Source organism: Leptinotarsa decemlineata, unplaced genomic scaffold, assembly GCF_025532065.1.
Source record: "Leptinotarsa decemlineata unplaced genomic scaffold, Ldec_3_MD MMD2_tig00003557_RagTag_RagTag, whole genome shotgun sequence".
NCBI lineage: Eukaryota > Metazoa > Arthropoda > Insecta > Coleoptera > Chrysomelidae > Leptinotarsa > Leptinotarsa decemlineata.
In genome coordinates, this window is record NW_027412590.1 from 653,107 (window position 1) to 672,799 (window position 19,693).

At 32.3% G+C, this 19,693-nt stretch overlaps 2 protein-coding genes across 2 annotated transcripts in view; one reads left to right on the forward strand and one right to left on the reverse strand.

Annotated features, from left to right (window-relative positions):
- Positions 1 to 17,571, reverse strand: part of LOC111515981 (fatty acyl-CoA reductase wat) — an 82,550-nt gene extending 64,979 nt beyond the window's left edge. Inside the window, exons 1-2 of the mRNA XM_074178158.1 lie at positions 15,445 to 17,571; positions 5,457 to 5,570 (exon numbers count right to left, since the gene is read on the reverse strand). Of these exons, the coding sequence (XP_074034259.1) occupies positions 5,457 to 5,570; positions 15,445 to 15,633 (303 nt within the window). The 5' untranslated portion in view covers positions 15,634 to 17,571. The remainder of the gene's footprint in view (positions 1 to 5,456; positions 5,571 to 15,444) is intronic.
- Positions 17,572 to 18,547: 976 nt separating this feature from the next.
- Positions 18,548 to 19,693, forward strand: part of LOC111514372 (uncharacterized) — a 57,623-nt gene continuing 56,477 nt past the window's right edge. The window contains exons 1-2 of the mRNA XM_074178160.1: positions 18,548 to 19,232; positions 19,292 to 19,572. The gene's annotated coding sequence lies outside the window, so the exon portion shown is untranslated. The remainder of the gene's footprint in view (positions 19,233 to 19,291; positions 19,573 to 19,693) is intronic.

Here is a 19,693-nt window from a genome sequence, read left to right on the forward strand (position 1 = left end):
GATATGTTTACCGTAAAAATGGTTTGTTCCATCGCGAGTGGCGGATAGTGTATATCACTTTGGACAACCCCATTCATTAGGTAAGTGCATTTTGAGCATTTCCTTCAGTCCAGAGAGTTTCATCGTTCTACCTCGAATATTACGGAAGATACGGGGGTGTTTCCATGAGTAGTGGGACACACTGTATATATTAATATTGAAATGGTTGAAATTGATGAGTCTTCTGATTGCATGAATAAGAAAACTAACATTGATAATATCAGCAGCATACACAGTAACTTACTACATCAAACACATAATAATAATGAAAATAGTATCATTCAATAACTCTTTCTTTAGGGTTAATAATTATGAAATCATCATAATCATTGAAAAATTAAATTTTATGTGAAGGTATGACATTTGTCAAACCCACAAAAAATCCTATACAGGTATAACGTTTTCGTCAATTTATATGTTCAATTTATCGTTTTTCGCTCATTTTTACTGTAAGTATGATTTGTAATGTTATTCAATGGCAAAAATATTCACAACTCATTAAATTATAGGCCCTGAAGAAGCTTCCTATGAAAAGCGAAAGGTTGGAAAAGTAAAGCAGAGTTTGATATTGATTTTTTGACTGAGAGACCCTGTTAATCGATTATATATATATATATATATATATATATATATATATATATATATATATATATATATATATATATTTATATATATTTTCGAAAATAAAGTGCATTCGTCACTAAAACAGATATGTACTTCATATGTAGTTTTGATTTGCAATGAAACGTTTGAACATTACCCCACAACATTGCAGTCTTCTATCAGAGACATTTCCATTGAATTTACTCAATATCATCATTTCATAGGAGCGAAACTCTTATCTCATGAGGTATTTTATGACCATGGTTCTTGAGATATCATTATCAAGAGCAACTATCGTCATTGAATGCAGGTGGTTATTCACTACAGGTGCAACGATTTATATCTGTTTCTCGTCCATGATATATTTTTTTTCAGCCTATCTATCTCTAACTACCACTCCAGTTTTTCAAAATGTTTCCAATCAATTTCACGAAATATTTTTGGCAGACCAGATCATCAGGAAATCTTCCATTGAAATACATTTTCACAAAAATTATGACAGGCTTCTGCATGAATGAATATTGCTACGAGGTGTTTTTAATGATCCATCAACTTGTGCTTTCGAAGTCACGAAAGTTATTCTATCATCCGTGGATGTGTATATCCTTTCCTCAATGAAAAGAACTTTTTACGGCACACCATGGTTCAACAAAGATTGCGAGCAAGCTGTCGCCTCCAAAAATCTCGCCACAGACAGTAGAGCAAAAATTCTAGTGTCGAAACGAATTATATCTGTGCTTCCTGAAAGAACATTCCCTGTAAGTGACCGTCGATTGTATCTCTCGAATATTCGTACCATCAACTCTGGTATTCTCCAGAGATCCATATTGTCTTCAAATCTTTCTTTATTGTATAACAACGACTCATTGGAAGAAACCAACAACCCGGAATATTGCTTTTCTAACGACAGCATCATTCCATTAGAATTCCAGGACATCGTATGTGGATGCACATCTTCATCAGCAGCAGGAGGTTTCATATCTTAATGAGGATCCAGAGGTGATTACGAATTGGGGTGAGACTAACCAGATTCAATTTAATTCCACAAAAATCCAGGTATCGTTTTTCTCCTATGAGTTAGTTGGGGGTTAGAATGAACACCATTATGTCTAGGCACAATCATGTCGTTGGAATTGCAAGGCTGCTTCTCGAAACTTCGGAACACTATTCCGAACCAGAAATCAGTAAAAATCCCAGCATTTTTTGATGTTTCATAAATCTCTGATCGGACTTTCTTTGGTGTATTGTTAACATGTATGCAGCTCCGCCCCTAATCATACCCTGAAGTTGATGGATTCCATCCAGAAAAGATCCATCTGCCTGATTGGAGTCACGAATATTACTTGCAACCTTGATAGTCTGAAACATCGAAGAAAAGTTGGATATTTGTTTCTCTTCCATATATACTTCCGTGCTAGGTGTGATACGTGATATGTGGCTGCTCATCATACAGTCAGTACACATCGAACTTCACTCTTTGAAAACTCTTTCATCAGAACTGAGTTTATGTGGAATAAACTTCCAGAGAACGTTTTTGCAATTGAATTTAATCTTCAGCGATTCAGATCCAACGTAAATCGCTACTTCCGCATAGGTCCCGCCTTGAGGTTTTTCCTGTAGTGCGTGTGTTTTGTTCTTGAGAAAAATTAATTTAACGAATCTCTTCTCGAGATAACATGGTGTGAATCCTCATCTATACAGTCGATAACAAAAATTAATAATCATATTAAAAACAGTAAAGCGCCTCCTTTGTCGATTACTTTGGTTCAATTTTATTCCACACGATTCATTTGCGTGAATAATTTCTCTTTCTTTAAAAAATATAAGATTTAGGTGAACTGTGATAGCTGAGTTAGGAGCTGTTTTGATTGCGAAGTCAGTTATCATTATTTTCTAGTCTCCGAATCATACACCAATAACTTCGTCACCGGTTATCCAAACTCAAAGTGAGGTCATTGTATTACTACCGATGAAGCTAAGGTGTTACCAAAATGCGTCTAGAATTAAATTCCAATTTTTGGAAACTACTCAATCATCATCTTGGATAATTGTATAGATAACTGAAATATATTTCGAGCAAAAAATCACAAGATCCTCTATCTGCGGCAAGTGATGTAATACATTTGGCGCTTTCGTCAAAAGAACTAAAAATGATTGCTTCTCATACAAATTTTGTCCGACTTTGATATCTTGCTCCGTTAAGAAATGGGGAGGATGAGTTACTTACGTTCGCTCTATATATGATAACCTACAACATATTTCATTCGGATAACGACAGAAAATTTTCAAATGCAATGTTTACCGGGACAATGGGTATGCACTGCAAATGATCTGATCCGTGCTAGATATCGCATTATAGAATGTAAAATCTCGTTAATCTTCAGGTCACACAAATGGTAGACGACATCTAGTCGTATATCTAACAGATATACTCATTCAAAAACCAAATCAAATATCAATGTTGTTTCTATTTTTGGCCGTGAATCTTTCAATTATATAAAATTTTATCAGATTCAATATACTGTTGAAATGAAAAGTTGAATGAACAAAGAAATATCATTCGAATTATTGAGTATCGTGGCATCATAATGAATGTTATTCAGATATTGACGTTGATATTGAGAGCATGAATAAAATTTTGTATTTTAATACGTCAATAAAAATAAAATTGAAGGGTTGATCATTTTGAAGAAGCACAACCTAGGAACTTGATATGATAACCTAATATTAACTCGTTAGATATAAAAAAATGTGGAGGTCCTGATGATAAACCCGTTTCCTTTATTAGGCATTGCAAGAACAACCTTGTCTCGCTTCTACTATATATTTTCAATAAATTATTGAAGAGTAGAATTTTTCCTGCTTAATGGAAAATTTCGCATATCGCACCAATCTACAAGAGCGGCGACAGACACAATGTAAAGAATTATAAGCCGATCAGTGAATTATGTGTATTTGGCAAACTTTTTGAAAAAATAATATATAAAAACATCCTCGATACGGCCAAGGACATCATAAACAGTGAACAGCATGGTTTCTTCCCCCATAGGTCGATAGAAACTAATTTATTAGGATTCCCCGATTTTTTGTTGAACTCGATGGATGAACAGGTTCAGGTTGATGTTGTATTAGTCACAAAACTTTATTAGAGAGACTTGCTGAAGTCGGTATCAATTACTTTTTATTGAGATTGATATGATCCTATTTGTTTAACAGGTCACAAATGGTGGCCATAAATGGATTTACGTCACTTCCCTTCACGGTATCCTTCGGAGTTTCTCAAGGCAGCCATTTGGGTCCTTTATTCTTCATTATATACATCAACGAAATCTCCAGTCGCTTTGATGAGTGTAAATTTTTACTATATGCCGATGACTTGGAATTCTATCACACAGTAAAGGATTCATATGACAGCGGAGAAATTTAGGAGGACTTGAAGCGGCTCAAAAAATTCTGTGATGATAATGATTTGTTTCTCAATCCACAAAAATGCGTGTCAATCTCATTCTCCAGGAACAAAAATATAATCAGAATTAATTATCACTTTGAAAATCACGAACTGAAATCAGTCTCAGAAGTTAAAGATTTGGAAGTAATCATTAGTATTATTGGATTCCTCAAAAGAAACTGTCAAAATTTCAGAACGGCAAAGCCTCTCCTCAATCTATATTATGCATATGTACATAGTAGGCTCTGCTTTGCATCAGTTGTTTGAAATCCTCAGTACCACATAAACATAGATCGTGTTGAGAGACTGCAAAACAAATTCCTTCGCTACATTAGTCACAAATTGCATTTTTCAATTACGAATAGCGATTACAGACCCATTATGCGCCAATACAATATTTTGCCTATGAAGGATAGAACTGTTACGGATCTTATCATGATTTTCAAGTTGATGAAAGGATTAGTCCACTGCCCAGAACTTTATTCCAAAGTCGAGTTCAATGTTCAGGGTAGAACATTGAGGCGTACAGAATTCTTCAAGTTAACTTGCACAAGGACAAATGCTGCTCAAAATTCACCAATTTATAGAATGCTTGAAACCTTTAACGTAATTTGCAATGATATTCAATATTTTGAAATCTCTTCAGACTGTTTCAAACGCAGCATAGAAAAAATATTGATAAGTTGTGATCATTTCTGTAGTCTCTGTCACTCTTATGAGAATTATGTTATTCTTTGATTGCCCATTGCCCATTGCCTTTACTAAATATATTCTTCATAATGAATGCTTTATATACCTTAGTTTACAATTTGAAGTTAGGTACTTAAAATTGTACTTCATAGATCAGGAGTATATAGACTGACTTGTGGCTCTTGTCCAAAACTTTATATATGCCAAACAAGTAGCATATTTTCCCTGAGAATTGAAGAGCATAGAAACAGTTTTGTGAATAAAAAGACCAATTCCACATTTGCAAAACACCTTTCAGCAGAAGGACATGAGTTCAATCATGAATACGATGTGTTACATTTAATGAGAAAAGTTCGATCTTCTAGAATATTTAGAAATAAACAGATTCAACAATTCGGGTAATGAAACATTAAATGGTCAGGTAAAACTCAGGTACTTCAGATTATGTAATTAGGTATATAAAGCATTGAATATGTGGAATATAATCAGTGAAGATACGCCCGAAGAAGCCATTACATGGCAAAGCACGTGTTGCATTTCTGTAAAAGTGTTTAGTGAAATTCACAATGAATTGATTTTTGAATACGTGCATTTACTCAAAGTAAAAAAAAACATTCATCTTTGAGCTGAATGGACCAGTGAGATGGAAACGATCAGTTGAAGAAATTATACTCACTTCGTTTTTTATTATTTCCTCATCTTTTTTGCTAAGACCAATATTCATTTCCATTAAGTCTCCTTCTAGAATCAGGATTTTTTTAATATTACTTGACCTGACTTTCTCGAAAACCTTGAAATGCAATGAACGTGTCAGTAAACAAATAAGGATAATTATTAGTACAACAATATGAATGATTCAATTTATTCACAGGACTATTAGATATTGTACCCAACCAGCAAAGTTGTTTTATAATTCCATGGTGTTGCAACAGTTTTATTTTATTAGTATTTTATGATTACTTCCAAAATGCTAATTGATTGTATTAGATGATCGGTGAACACAATACAGTTGCAGGCAATAAAAGTGTTTTATAAATTTGTCATAGGAACGTTTATGAAATAAAATTGAAAAACTATTATAAAATAGTCAGGAAATTATCACAGAAACGTTTTTACAACTAGCTTATAAAACTCATTTTCCTATAAAAGTAAATTGTTATGTAGCAGTTTTATAACACTTTTCTGCGAGATTTTTATGATAGTTAAAAAACTATTTCAAGCTTATTTTATAACTGTTTCCTGTAGCTTTAATGAAATTATTTTATTAAAATGCTTTCAGACACAATTTCATTTTCATTACAATATTGTCACTTCAATGATAATTTCCCAACTATTTTATAGTAATGTATATTTACTACAATTCCAAAATACTAACATAACTGTTATGAAATCAAATTGATTTTGCTAATATATATTTGCTGCCACCAAGAATAAAATGCTGCATTTAAGAACAACCAGCTGACATCGATTCCTAATCACAGCTTTGGAAAATTCTTCAAAATTTCAGTTGTATTTAATAAGAATATTTTTGTTGAGTTATTCAAGTGGGGCACCATCGATGTCGTGGTGGAAATTAGTTATTCAGCAACTTCTAAATATTCGATTTTTATTGAATAAAGGTACCCCATTAGTAAATTCAATATTTTCAAGGCATTGAGTTTAGTAACTCAACCTTATTATTCACAATTTGGAGGAATGTAAAATACAAAGGGTTTGCACACCAAGTTTCAGTTTTGAATTATCTATTCAGGAAACCTGGATATTTTGTTCTGAGTGAAGCAGTTTCGTGTTACAACCCTTTAAATAATGACAAATTCGGGTACAGCAAGATATGCTTCACAGACAGTATTCAGAAGTAACTCCTCGAATAAATAATAACTACTGTCATATAGACGGTGTCCCATAAAAGATACATAACTCTGGCTTTTTCACACTTTTTGTGACAACTTGTTTGAATGAAAATAACCCTGCTTGCTTTTTGGGTTGCATAGAATTGATAAGTTTTTCTTGTTCTGTATCGTCATTCTTCAGCATTCGTTCTAATAGTTCTTCTTCAGCAATTTGGTAGGTCATCATATGACTTTGTTTAAGTTTATACATCATTGTAAACCAACTGGTTTCGGGCATAGAATTGTGGTTTCGTATTAGCTTATCAGCATCAATTTTTGGCCATGAGAGTTGGTTATTATTTACCCATGACGATGGAACTATGGTGAACATAAATACCTAAAACGTAGATAAAATGAATCAAATCCAGCTTCAAAAAGACAAAACAATCAACTGAAAATATAGGCCTGAATTATCAAATATCTGAAGCTAATTAAAAGAAATATCAAAGGTAATTAAAAGATATATTCTGACATCAAAAACTTACCCGTCATTTCCACTAAACGCACGACAAATTAAATATCAACAATATTTAATCCGCGTTCATATAGGTTATGTCTAATATAACATGTATTTAGCATTAGACAACGAATATTTATCATAAAAAAGGTAATATGTGACGAATATAAGTAATTTATATTATAAGAGTCACCAAAGTGTCATTTATTAGCAAAAATGTTGCCAACTAACTTATAAACAATCATAATAGTTGTGTACCGACAGCAGAGCCACAGCGGAGCAGAAAGGCAAACAAAATTAATAGGGCCTTATTCTCAGTATCCTGTGTAAAAAAAAACATCAAAATAACGGGATGTGTTTCGAAAAAATATTTCATATAGAAATGAGTTGTTAGGGTTGGATGGGAGTTCAGTTTTAGCAGCTAAACCATACAAGGTGATTCACGGAATTTAATTCATTTGGGAGTATCTAGGTTTCCGATAATTTTGTTATTTGAGCGTATTAGTTCGCGTTCAAATTCCATTGTATAGGTTCGCTACCCGCTTTCTATAATTCTATAATTCGTGACAGTGTTCGTTAGTGTAAATGGCTTTGATGTTGGGATGTATGATTAATTTTTGTGGTGGGTTCGAATACTCTATTTGTAACAAATATTTTTTTATAATTTTTTGTTTAGTGAAAGAAGGGATAATGGTTGGTTTGGGTTAGTTTGGTTTTATTTCAGTTATTTCAGAAAATCTATCTATTAAAAAATATACGGTCGGAAATCTTAATAGTGGGTCTGGAACGGTTTGGTGTTGGGAGAAAACTCCAGTAATATGAGGTAACACTCTTAAAAAAATACTTCCACATTTTTAATACATTGTTGCTTACGGCCAAAAAAATATTGAAAACTCATTTTTATAAATTATAATTAATTGACACATTTTGTCAATGACTAATAATCAGTTTCTATTGTTACTGTATTCAATTCCAATTCATCCTTAATTTTAGACCCTATGGTATGCATATATTAGTGTATTAATATATACTTTCAATGTGATCATAATTCCATTGTGTGGATACTGTATTGGATTTTTCTGTTTGTATCCCGAATATACAAATAAAAATGAATAATAACTCACTGGCGGCCATTTTAAACATTTATTGGGGGGTATATAATAGTTTTAGATTCAGTTCAAGGTGCTTCAAATAGACGAAGAAATGACTTGATGTTACATAAAAAAACTTTCTGGAAGCTTTTTGAGTCGCCCTGTATATTGGAAATACTAAAAAACACTTCAAATCATCCCACCTAACCTAGTGCCTCTATTTTTTCTTGCGAAAATCAAGAAAAGGTTATGATAATGGTTAAAACCCGTCGTTTAGCCTTTATAGTCGATAAAAGAAACTATTAAGCCAAAATATCAAAGACAGCTCATATTCATCCAAACTATATGTGAGAAATCTTCAATTCATACTAGCACTTTTGTAGAAACCTAAAGCTTTAAAAGTAGTCCGACTCTGCCGCAATACCATACCTCCCACAACTAAGTGTTTCTTAACAGTTTTATAGGGGTAACATAGTAGCAAAAATGCGTTGAAATGCTTGCACTGATACCAATTCATTTTATAGAATGACGCCATGTGTAATGATAGCGATCCGGGATACTGAAATCAGATGAGTTGAAAATATGAAATACCGCACATATAGTGATATTTACACCTGAAAAGTACATAAATATTATAACATTATATTATTTAGAATAGAGTGAGTTGAGTTTGCGACTAGAAAATTAATACGTCGACAAAGTGAATTTTTGTATAATTAATAATTTTACCGAAAACATTTGTAAATGAGTGGCGCGCTTAAATTTTGCTAATAATAGGCTAGCTATATATTCGTCAATAAAATTTTATTAGCAGTAAAAATATCAATCTTCGAAACATGAAAAATATCTTTAACAGTTTTATGAGTGCCGAAGTTGAATTTTAAAATGGCTTCAACCTTTCTATTTGTTAGTTTTCAGTTGGTGACATATCTATTATATTTTCCTAGTGTCCAATACAAAATTACTTCTTGCGTCTTCAAGAAAACATTTTCAACAATTTTTTATTTTATTGTTATCGTTTTCGGCTGTATTATATTTCATAACGCCTACTTGGAACTACTAAAAAACTCCTATAAAATTGTCTTCTGATTATTTTATAAGTATCGCTTAAATATGTTGCAGAAATGCAGTAAGGGAAGTCTTTACAAAACTACTCCTTAAGAGCGTTAGACGAATTTTATAGTAACTGCCAAAATGTTTATAAAACTGTTTTGTAGTGTTTGTGAAAGGTCTTACAAAATATTGATAATAACTATAATGTTTTATAAAACGGTGCCAATTTCCTATTTATAGCAGTTTTATACATATTGAAAACATTTCTGGGAGAAATGCAGTTTTATAATTTGTTTCTACGAAACGTTTCCGCAACTATTATAAAATACGAAATTGCTGATTGGGTAGTATATAGTTGGATATTGATCTCAACTTTCGTGAATGAATTGCCCTATTTTATATCAACAAATACCACAACCACTACACTAGATGTTTCATTTATTTAATACCTAAATGATGCGTATTGAAAAATGAAACTTATGAACTAACACAGTTGCAAAGTACAGTGGTATTTGAATGGTATTTATTTTGGCAACACATCTACTAAAAATAATAATTCTATTCAACAATAATCGAGATACTCTGCTATTACTGCAAAAGTGATACCCTAACTTTATAGTACCTACTATCATCGTAACATATATCGTAACATATACACTGAGAACCATTCAAAATAAATTTGATAACGGCTCTTTTGATATATTAAACGACATATTTTTCCATTTTTTTAAAAAGGTCTCAACTGCAGAATCTAGTAACATAGCCATCATTTTGGTGGAAGTTTTGAAGTTGGTGAAAAAATTGACAAAAACAGTTTTTTTATTCATTCCTTAGGCATAATGATGAACGCCTTTCGACATTATTGAATATAGGTGTGAACCATGTCAGAGCTACGTAAATTCAGTGTTGAAGTCAGATTGGAAAATGAGCTTCTTTATCTGAGGAATTAGGATTTTTGACTTCCAAATGAAGGAAGAAAGTAATCGAGTCCAGAATGAACTTTCCATTAAGATTTGTAGATCATACAAGTTACTTTCAGATGAAAACTGAACATTATGTAAACATTCATTATGTAATCCCAACTAGCAATTTCGTATTTTATAATAGTTGCGGAAACGTTTCGGAGAAACAAATTATAAAACTGCATTTCTCCCAGAAAGTTTTTCAATATGTTTATAAAACTGCTATAAATAGGAAATTGGCACCGTTTTATAAAACATTATATTTATTATCAATATTTTGTAAGGCCTTATACAAACACTACAAAACAGTTTTATAAACATTTTGGCATTTACTACAAAATTTGTCTAACGCTCTCAAAAAGTAGTTTTGTGAAGACTTCCCTTACTGCACTTTTGCAACATATCTAAGCGATACTTATAAAATAATCAGAAGACAATTTTATAGGAGTATTTTAGTAGTTCCAAGTAGGTGTTATAAAATATAATACAGCCGAAAACGATAACAATAAAATGAAAAAGTGTTGAAAATGTTTTCTCTAAGACGCAAGAAGTAATTTTGTATTGGACACTGGGAAAATATAATAGATATGTCATCAACTGAAAACTAACAAATAGAAAGGTTGAAGCCATTTTGAAATGTCACTTCTGCACTCATAAAACTGTTAAAGACATTGTTCATGTTTCGAAGATTGATATTTTTACTGCTGATGAAATTTAATTGACGAATATATGCCTATTATTAACAAAATTCAAGCGCGCCACTCATTTACAAATGTTTTCGGTAAAATTATTAATTATACAAAAATTCACTCTGTCGACGTATTAATTTTCTAGTCGCAAACTTAACTCACTTTATTCTAAATAATATGATGTTATAATATTTATGTACTTTTCAGCTGTAAATATCACTATATGTGCGGTATTTCATATTTTCAACTCATCTGATTTCAGTATCCCGGATCGCTATCATTACACATGGCGTCATTCTATAAAATGAATTGGTATCAGTGCAAGCATTTCAACGCATTTTAGCTACTATGTTACCCCTATAAAACTGTTAAGAAACACTTAGTTGTGGGAGGTATGGTATTGCGGCAGAGTCGGACTACTTTTAAAGCTTTAGGTTTCTACAAAAGTGCTAGTATGGATTGAAGATTTCTCACATATAGTTTGGATAAATATTATCTGTCTTTGATATTTTGGCTAAAAAGTTTCTTTTATCGATTATAAAGGCTAAACGACGGGTTTTAACCATTATCATAACCTTTTCTTGATTTTCGCAATTGAAGCACTAGGTTAGGTGGGATGATTTAAAGTGTTTTTTCAGTATTTCCAATATACAGGGCGACTCAAAAAGCTTCCAGAAAGTTTTTCTATGGAACATCAAGTCATTTCTTCGTCTATTTGAAGCACCTTGAACTGAATCTAAAACTATCATATACCCCCCAATAAATGTTCAAAATGGCCGCCAGTGAGTTATTATTCATTTTTATTTATATATTCGGGATACAAACAGAAAAATCCACTACAGTATCCACACAATGAAATTATTATCAAATTGAAAGTATAAATTAATACACTAATATATGCATATCATACTGTCTAAAATTAAGGATGAATTAGAATTGAATACAGTAACAATAGAAACTGATTATTAGTTATCGACAAAATGTATTAATCAATTATAATTTATAAAAATGAGTTTTCAATATTTTTTTGGCCGTAAGCTAGTATGTATTAAAAATATGGAAGTATTTTGTAAGACGGTTACCTAATATTGCTGGGGTTTTCTCCCAACACCAAACCGTTCTAGACCCACTATTAAGATTTCCGACCGTATATTTTTCAATAGATAGATTTTCTGAAATAACTGAAATAAAACCAAACTAACCCAAACCAACCATTATCCCTTCTTTCACTAAACAAAAAATTATAAAAAAATATTTGTTACAAATAGAGTATTCGAACCCACCACAAAAATTAATCATACGTCAATTAGTCAACATCCCAACATCGAAGCCATTTACACTAACGAACACTGTCACGAATTTATTATAGAAAGCGGGTAGCGAACCTATGCAATGGAATTTGAACGCGAACTCATACGCTCAAATCACAAAATTATCGGAAACCTAGATACTCCCAAATGAATTAAATTCCGTGAATCACCTTGTATGGTTTAGCTGCTAAAACTGAACTCCCATCCAACCCTAACAACTCATTCCTATATGAAATATTTTTTCGAAACACATCCCGTTATTTTGATGTTTTTTTTTACACAGGATACTGAGAATACGGCCCTATTGATATTTGTTTGCCTTTCTGCTCCGCTGTGGCTCTGCTGTCGGTACACAACTATTGTGATTGTTTATAAGTTACTTGGCAACATTTTCGCCAATAAATGACACTTTGGTGACTCTTATAATATAAATTACTTATATTCATCACATATTACTTCTTTTATGATAAATATTCCTTGTCTAATGCTAAATACATGTTATATTAGACATAACCTATATGAACGCGGATTAAATATTGTTGATATTCAATTTGTCGTGCGTTTAGTGGAAATGACGGGTAAGTTTTTGATGTCAGAATATATCTTTTAATTAGCTTTGATATTTCTTTTAATTAGCTTCAGATATTTGATAATTCAGGCCTATATTTTCAGTTGATAGTTTTGTCTTTTTGAAGCTGGATTTGACTCATTTTATCTAAGTTTTAGGTATTTATGTTCACCATAGTTCCGTCGTCATGGGTAAATAATAACCAATTCTCATGGCCAAAAATTGATGCTGATACGAAATGCTGATGATGCTGATACGAAACCACAATTCTATGCCCGAAACCAGTTGGTTTATAATAATGTATAAAATCAAACAAAGTCATTTGATGACCTACCAAATTGCTGAAGAAAAACTATTAGAACGAATGCTGAAGAATGACGATACAGAACAAGAAAAACTTATCAATTCTATGCAACCCAAAAAGCAAGCAGGGTTTTTTTCATTCAAACAAGTTGTCACAAAAAGTGTGAAAAAGCCAGAGTTATGTATCTTTCATGGGACATCGTCTATATGACAGTAGTTATTAGTTATTCGAGGAGTTACTTCTGAATACTATCTGTGAAGCATATCTTTCTGTACCTGAATTTGTCATCATTTAAAGAATTGTAACACGAAACTGTTTCACTCAGAACAAAATATCCAGGTTTCCTGAATAGATAACTTAAAACTGAAACTTGGAAGTGCAAACCCTTTGTATTTTAGAGTCTTCCAAATTGTGAATAATAAGGTTGATTTACTAAACTCAATGCCTTGAAAATATTGAATTTATTTATGGGGTACCTATATTCAATAAAAATCGAATATTTAGAAGTTGCTGAAGAACTAATTTCCACCACGACATCGATGGTGCCCCACTTGAATAACTTAACAAAAATATTCTCACTAAATACAACTAAAATTTTGAAGAATTTTCCAAAGCTGTGATTAGGAATCGACGTCAGCTAGTTGTTCTTAAATGCAGCATTTTATTCTTGGTGGCAGCAAATATATATTAGCAAAATCAATTTGATTTAATAACAGTTATGTTAGTGTTTTGGAATTGTAGTAAATATAACATACTATAAAATAGTAATTATCATTGAAGTGACAATATTGTAATGAATATAAAATTGTGTCTGAAAGCATTTTAATAAAATAATTTCATTAAAGCTACAGGAAACAGTTATAAAATAAGCTTGAAATAGTTTTTTAACTATCATAAAAATCTCGCAGAAAAGTGTTAAGTTTTATAAGTTAGTTGTAAAAACGTTTCTGTGATAATTTCCTGACTATTTTATAATAGTTTCTTGATTTTATTTCATGAACGTTTCTATGACAAATTTATAAAACACTTTTATTGCCTGCAACTGTATCGTGTTCACCGATCATCTAATAGAATCAATTAGGATTTTGGAAGTAATTATAAAATACTAATGAAATAAAACTGTTGCAACACCATGGAATTATAAAACAACTTTGCTGGTTGGGATTGAATTGGATATCATTCATAGGAGCGCCACACATGATATATGGAGAGTTACGATTGACATTTTCAATTTCATGAAATATTTCAGTTTTCATCTTGGAATAACTTCTTATGTATGATCCACATCCACACTTTTTGTAAATACTTCATTGTGAACTCAATTGCTTTTTACCATCCTTACGATGTTTCTCTTGGTTTTGTATTGAAGACGGATCTTAGATAACCGATGCGCGTCAATCAATTCATTGAAATATAACATGTTCTTGGGGGCTTCCATTGAAAAGAAGGAAAGGAAAGGCTTTTCAAAGCTAGATAAACCATATTTTTCAATTACTTTCTTCACGAAGAAATGTTTTATGAACATAGTAATTAGTCTTCAACTGGATTTTTTCAAGTCTGGCATCACTCTAGAGGTTAAGTGTTTGAAATCAACATGATTCAAGAAGCAATAAAAACATAATTCAAAATCGATACCTGATAACTTATCAAAAAATTTTTAAATTAAACCTCTGATATAGGTGTGTTCATCAAACGGTATCAAATTTGGAGAATATTTTCAGTGAGGAATTGTAATAATCTATAGATAAAAGTGAATGTTCGTTTCAGCAAATGTTTTTTTATAGAAAAATGTTGTTATAAACTGGTAAATATTCATAATGTTTTCAAAACTTAAATCTGTTCGCCAAAATGCAAGAATATAAATGAAATGTGGGATAAATATGATAAGAATCAACGTTAATTATTCCACACCTCAACGATTTTGACAAATATTAATTATTTTGATAAAATAAAATTCGATATAGATTTTTTTGTGCTTCATGTAATAAGAATTATTTTGATATCATATCAAAATATTTAAATACGGTTTAGACGTATGAGTGGAGTCGAGTAATTTTCAAAGGAATGAAAAGTTGCAGATATTCATTAGTTGATATTGAAAAAAAAACAGCATTGTGGTTCTGCGGTAAACAAATACACAGAGAAATGAATGAATAATGGAGATACAGCGCACACCTTACAAGTCACTCCAATCAGTTCAGCACTCCAAAAGCATAAGATAAAATAAAATCATCCTCATTAGTCAATTTGAAAAAGTTTATTCAATTTTTGTTATTCCATTATCATATATTATATTCCCGCAACATTTTTCATCATATGAAATCAATTTTAGGGTACTCACCGGTTCTTCGAATAATTTCTGAAGCCTTTCCTTGGGAGTTAATCCTTTCTTTGGTCTCACTATGACGTAAATTTTATTCACATCACAAGTTCTCAGAAGTTTCTCTATTATCATTTTACCTAAAAATCCTGTTCCACCCGTCAACAAAATATTCTTGTTCTTGTAAAACGGTATTATATTACTTGGCATCTTGTCTGTGTTTCAATTGTAACATCGGTAAGGGAAAACTACGCTATCAATGTCTGAAAATGATTCGATTATGGATTTGATTAAATATTGAAGGAACTGCGGCCGGAGAAACAGTGGCGTGATGAAAGTTTCGTTTCCCCTTCCTCAAATATACAGGTGCACGAAAACTAGTAACCAGATTTAGTGGAGTTCTTCAACTTTGTAATTGATTTCTGTAACACTCTAATTGATGAAAGGAAGGCCAATCGGAATCGCACAATCGATTGACACAAAGGAATTATGAACGTTGGTCATTGATTCTCATTTTATTTTGGGTTATTTCCGAATTCATAACAATTACTGCTCCCAAAACATCAGAAGTGCGCATTCTTCTCAAGACGAAACCTCAATCGGAACCTTGTCCATTTGTATCTAACTTCAACTTTCAAACACAAACTAATGAATTCTCTGCTGAAGTGAAAGAGAAGTTTTGAAAGCCATTTTCATTTTGAAATTTTGAACATTCCATCTGATCCTTCAATGCATTCTGGTTTATATGGAAAAACAATGAACTTCAAATCGGTGTATCCTTGAAAAGTCGATGATATGCGAATATTTTCCTAAAATGAACATTACCTAATCAACTCATATACATATGACTGGAAGATGCCCATTGCTTTCAGCTACGTCTCTGTAAAATAACATAAACTATGATTGTAAATGCACACTTGACTCAGTTTCATTATATTTGCAATCGTGAGGAGAAACAAATATGCTGTCAATATAGAAAAAGTCATTGTACTTTGGAAATTCATATTTTGTGTGTAAAATAGTGATTTTGGATCTTTTATTCATTCGCTGCTGGAGTAAAAAGTATCCCTCTCAATATAGCAGAAAATTTGTCTACATTTTCTCCAAGATATATAATTTTTTTTTTCCGGTTGAATAAAAGTTCGATTCATGAGAAGTTCACCTGAAAGTACTGGTATTCTTTCTATAAACAACAAATTCTGGACACTGTTGTTTTCTATATCATATGCTATTCTATTGATGAAAGTCGTCTCTTCCCAGGTCACATCAACTTTAGGAACAGGAAAACGTGAATACGGTGGCCGAAGCATAATTACGCTGTTGTTTCAAGCAAAACATTACGAACAATTGCAGGTTATCGAAATGCAAAAGTTATGAAATTGTTTTTTCACAACACCGGACGTTTTCTTTATATTGCTTCTCGCAAGCGTCGCATAACTCTAACATAATACTCCTTGTATTTCATCAGTACGGACTTCCATTGTCTAATATAATATGAATTGATTTGAAATCTCTGAAAAAAAATAAAAGATCAACCGAAAATGACAATTTTATTTAAACAAATAACTGAAATTACAAGGAAATAATATACAAGCTACAACCAGAAAATAAAAAATTGAAATAATAATAAGAGCTGAAAATTAAAAATAAAAAAAAAATATTATTAACAAAAAAGATGAAAAATAAAAATTAAAATTAAAAGTTTCCAAACCAAGTTACGTCACGACGTTTCAATTGTTAGGATCCACAATCGTCTTCGGGTGATAACTGGACTGTCCAGTCCAGTCCAGTCGAGTCCAGTCCAGTCCAGTCAATAGCTGTAAATCGCCGAACACGAAAACCACTTCTAACTTTCGAGCCTTCCACCAGCAATCTGAACATGTTAAACAGCTGAAAACGTGAACATATGTTCGAAACGAGTGACTCACAAAAAATCGCTAAAGAATGTACGTAGCCCGCTAAATTTGAACATTCGCCTCATTTTTTGAACTGTCCACTACATATTGGAATCAACAACACACGTTTATTATTTCAGTATATTCATTCTACTATTACACAATTACAATTTGAAATTCATCCAATACGGATAAAAAGCATAATACATTCATAGCAATCACCCTGTAAAAATATTCATTCCCTCAGTTGATCATTTCTTGTCGAATTCCATGTTTTTTAGGCTAATCAGATGAGCTCGACCTTGAAGCAAAATTCCTAATCTTCAAGAAAAACAAAGGTTCAGTTTTTATTCTTATCAAGAGAAGTTTGGTTTATATTTTCCTGAGCAAGTGTTTCAGCTCAACACATATTGTGGATTCTAGGAACCAAAATAGAAAACACGAATAAATATTTTCAATTGTTATCTAAAGATATAACATACCAACTTTTTTGGGGATATTTGTAAAATACCTCGGTTTTCCCAATCTTATCTAGTGAGGTCATCCATCAGCTACGGTAAGGATCCTTTTTTGAGTATGAACAAAAGAACATGCTATTTTGACCGATTCCTCCTTCCAGGTCTTTTTATTTTCCATCCCCAATCTTTATTATTCTGCCTCCGGCAGCCTACAACAGAAATCATCCGGTAATGTCAACATTGTTGGAAGGGTGACATTTATACCACTCCAGGAGCAGGCTCTTTTGGAATTATTGCTACGGTTTGGCTGAACCACCTACGAAAAACCTATATCGTATTGTTGGTAGCTCCAGTTGGCTATTCGTACATTCCATGAGAAGTAAGATCTTTCCTCATATATTCGTACCAGACATAGAACCCAGGAACCGAACTGAATCTGTTCCCATCTATAAAGGGTACAACTTGGATGCTGAAGGAAAAACCCTGATTAATGTATACGCTTGCACCGACTGAGGTTACTTACCTTATCACTGTAACCCAAAAGTATACTTCTGGGTCACAAGCTTGCAGTGACTGCCTTCACATCCGTTTACATTGTCGAAGGGAATATATTATACAATTCTCAGTTGGAAATTCTTCTACCCAGCATCTCTCTCCGATGAGCTCCGTCATTCAAATTCCAGATTAGAGAATGTAACACCCTTTTTCACTAACATCGAGGTTGTTACATGCTTAGAGATGGTGGGTTTCTAATTGCTTTTCTTTCTTACTGTCTGTAGGAACAGTTGTAGAACTGGAAGCGATTATTTTTCGTGAGAATATTGAAAATTCAATTGAGAACCATTCCTACGATGAATGATCTGGTATATTTATTATATTAAATTGTCTCAGTGGTAGAAACACTTGGTAAGTATCGAAATTAGAACTGACCAATTTCAAACATGATTTTACATGTTCTCAATCTCACAGTATCTGTAATAATCGATCTACCAGACATTTGTAAGCCTGGCAATTCATTTAGACCAATTGTCTTTGTCATGAATTATCATTGTCATGAAATTTTCAAATAGCTATCAGGAGAGTTCATAACCTGCAAACGCCTTCAAGTAATAGGAGCAACATTTGGAGGCTATAATGGGGGTTTTACTAGTGAAAAAAATAATGTGATTAGCTATTTTCGGAGAGTGGGTCGTGAAAAACATACTCTTCTGTGACAGAAAGTATACTTATTGTCTGTGCAAGCTGCAAGTAGATGACTTAAATACATTGATCTATTCAACTTCGCAAGGAGAGATGGGAAAACATAATTCGATAAATTATACAGTGAAGGCCAAACTCTAAAGTATTCGGTTTCGATTCGAAAGGGATGAATGTCAATCTCTTGTTAAACAGCAGAGCGTCAGTCACCCCTATGTATATATACACACAAGATTTTACAAATTTAAACAAATGGGTGGTAAGTCAAAATAATTTCAATAAATTGTCACATTGAGTCAATTGCATTCTTTCCTCTAGAATCACTGGTAGGAAAAACTGTTGGGGGGAGCGAATAGTTATTAGTAGTACAGCTATTTGAAAAAATGTATTGGAAGTTATGAGCTTTCCTCTACTTTTTTACCTAAAAAACAGCATTCAAAAGTAGTCAATGAACAGGGCAATTTACAAGCAACAAGAGATGTGATATCAATACAAGCAAAGCGATAAAAATAATGGAAAGATGACGGGTGGCCTAAAGTGTAGTCTAACAATTACGGCTAGATGAGAAAGATAAAATATTTCAAATTCAAAACACTTGGGTAAGTATTTCTCCATTTTCTCAAAAATGAGAAAACTTATATTCACCTCCTAATAACGTATATAGCAAATCCATCGAAGATGTGAGCACAATTCCTGAATTCAGCTCTAGCCGTGTGCCGT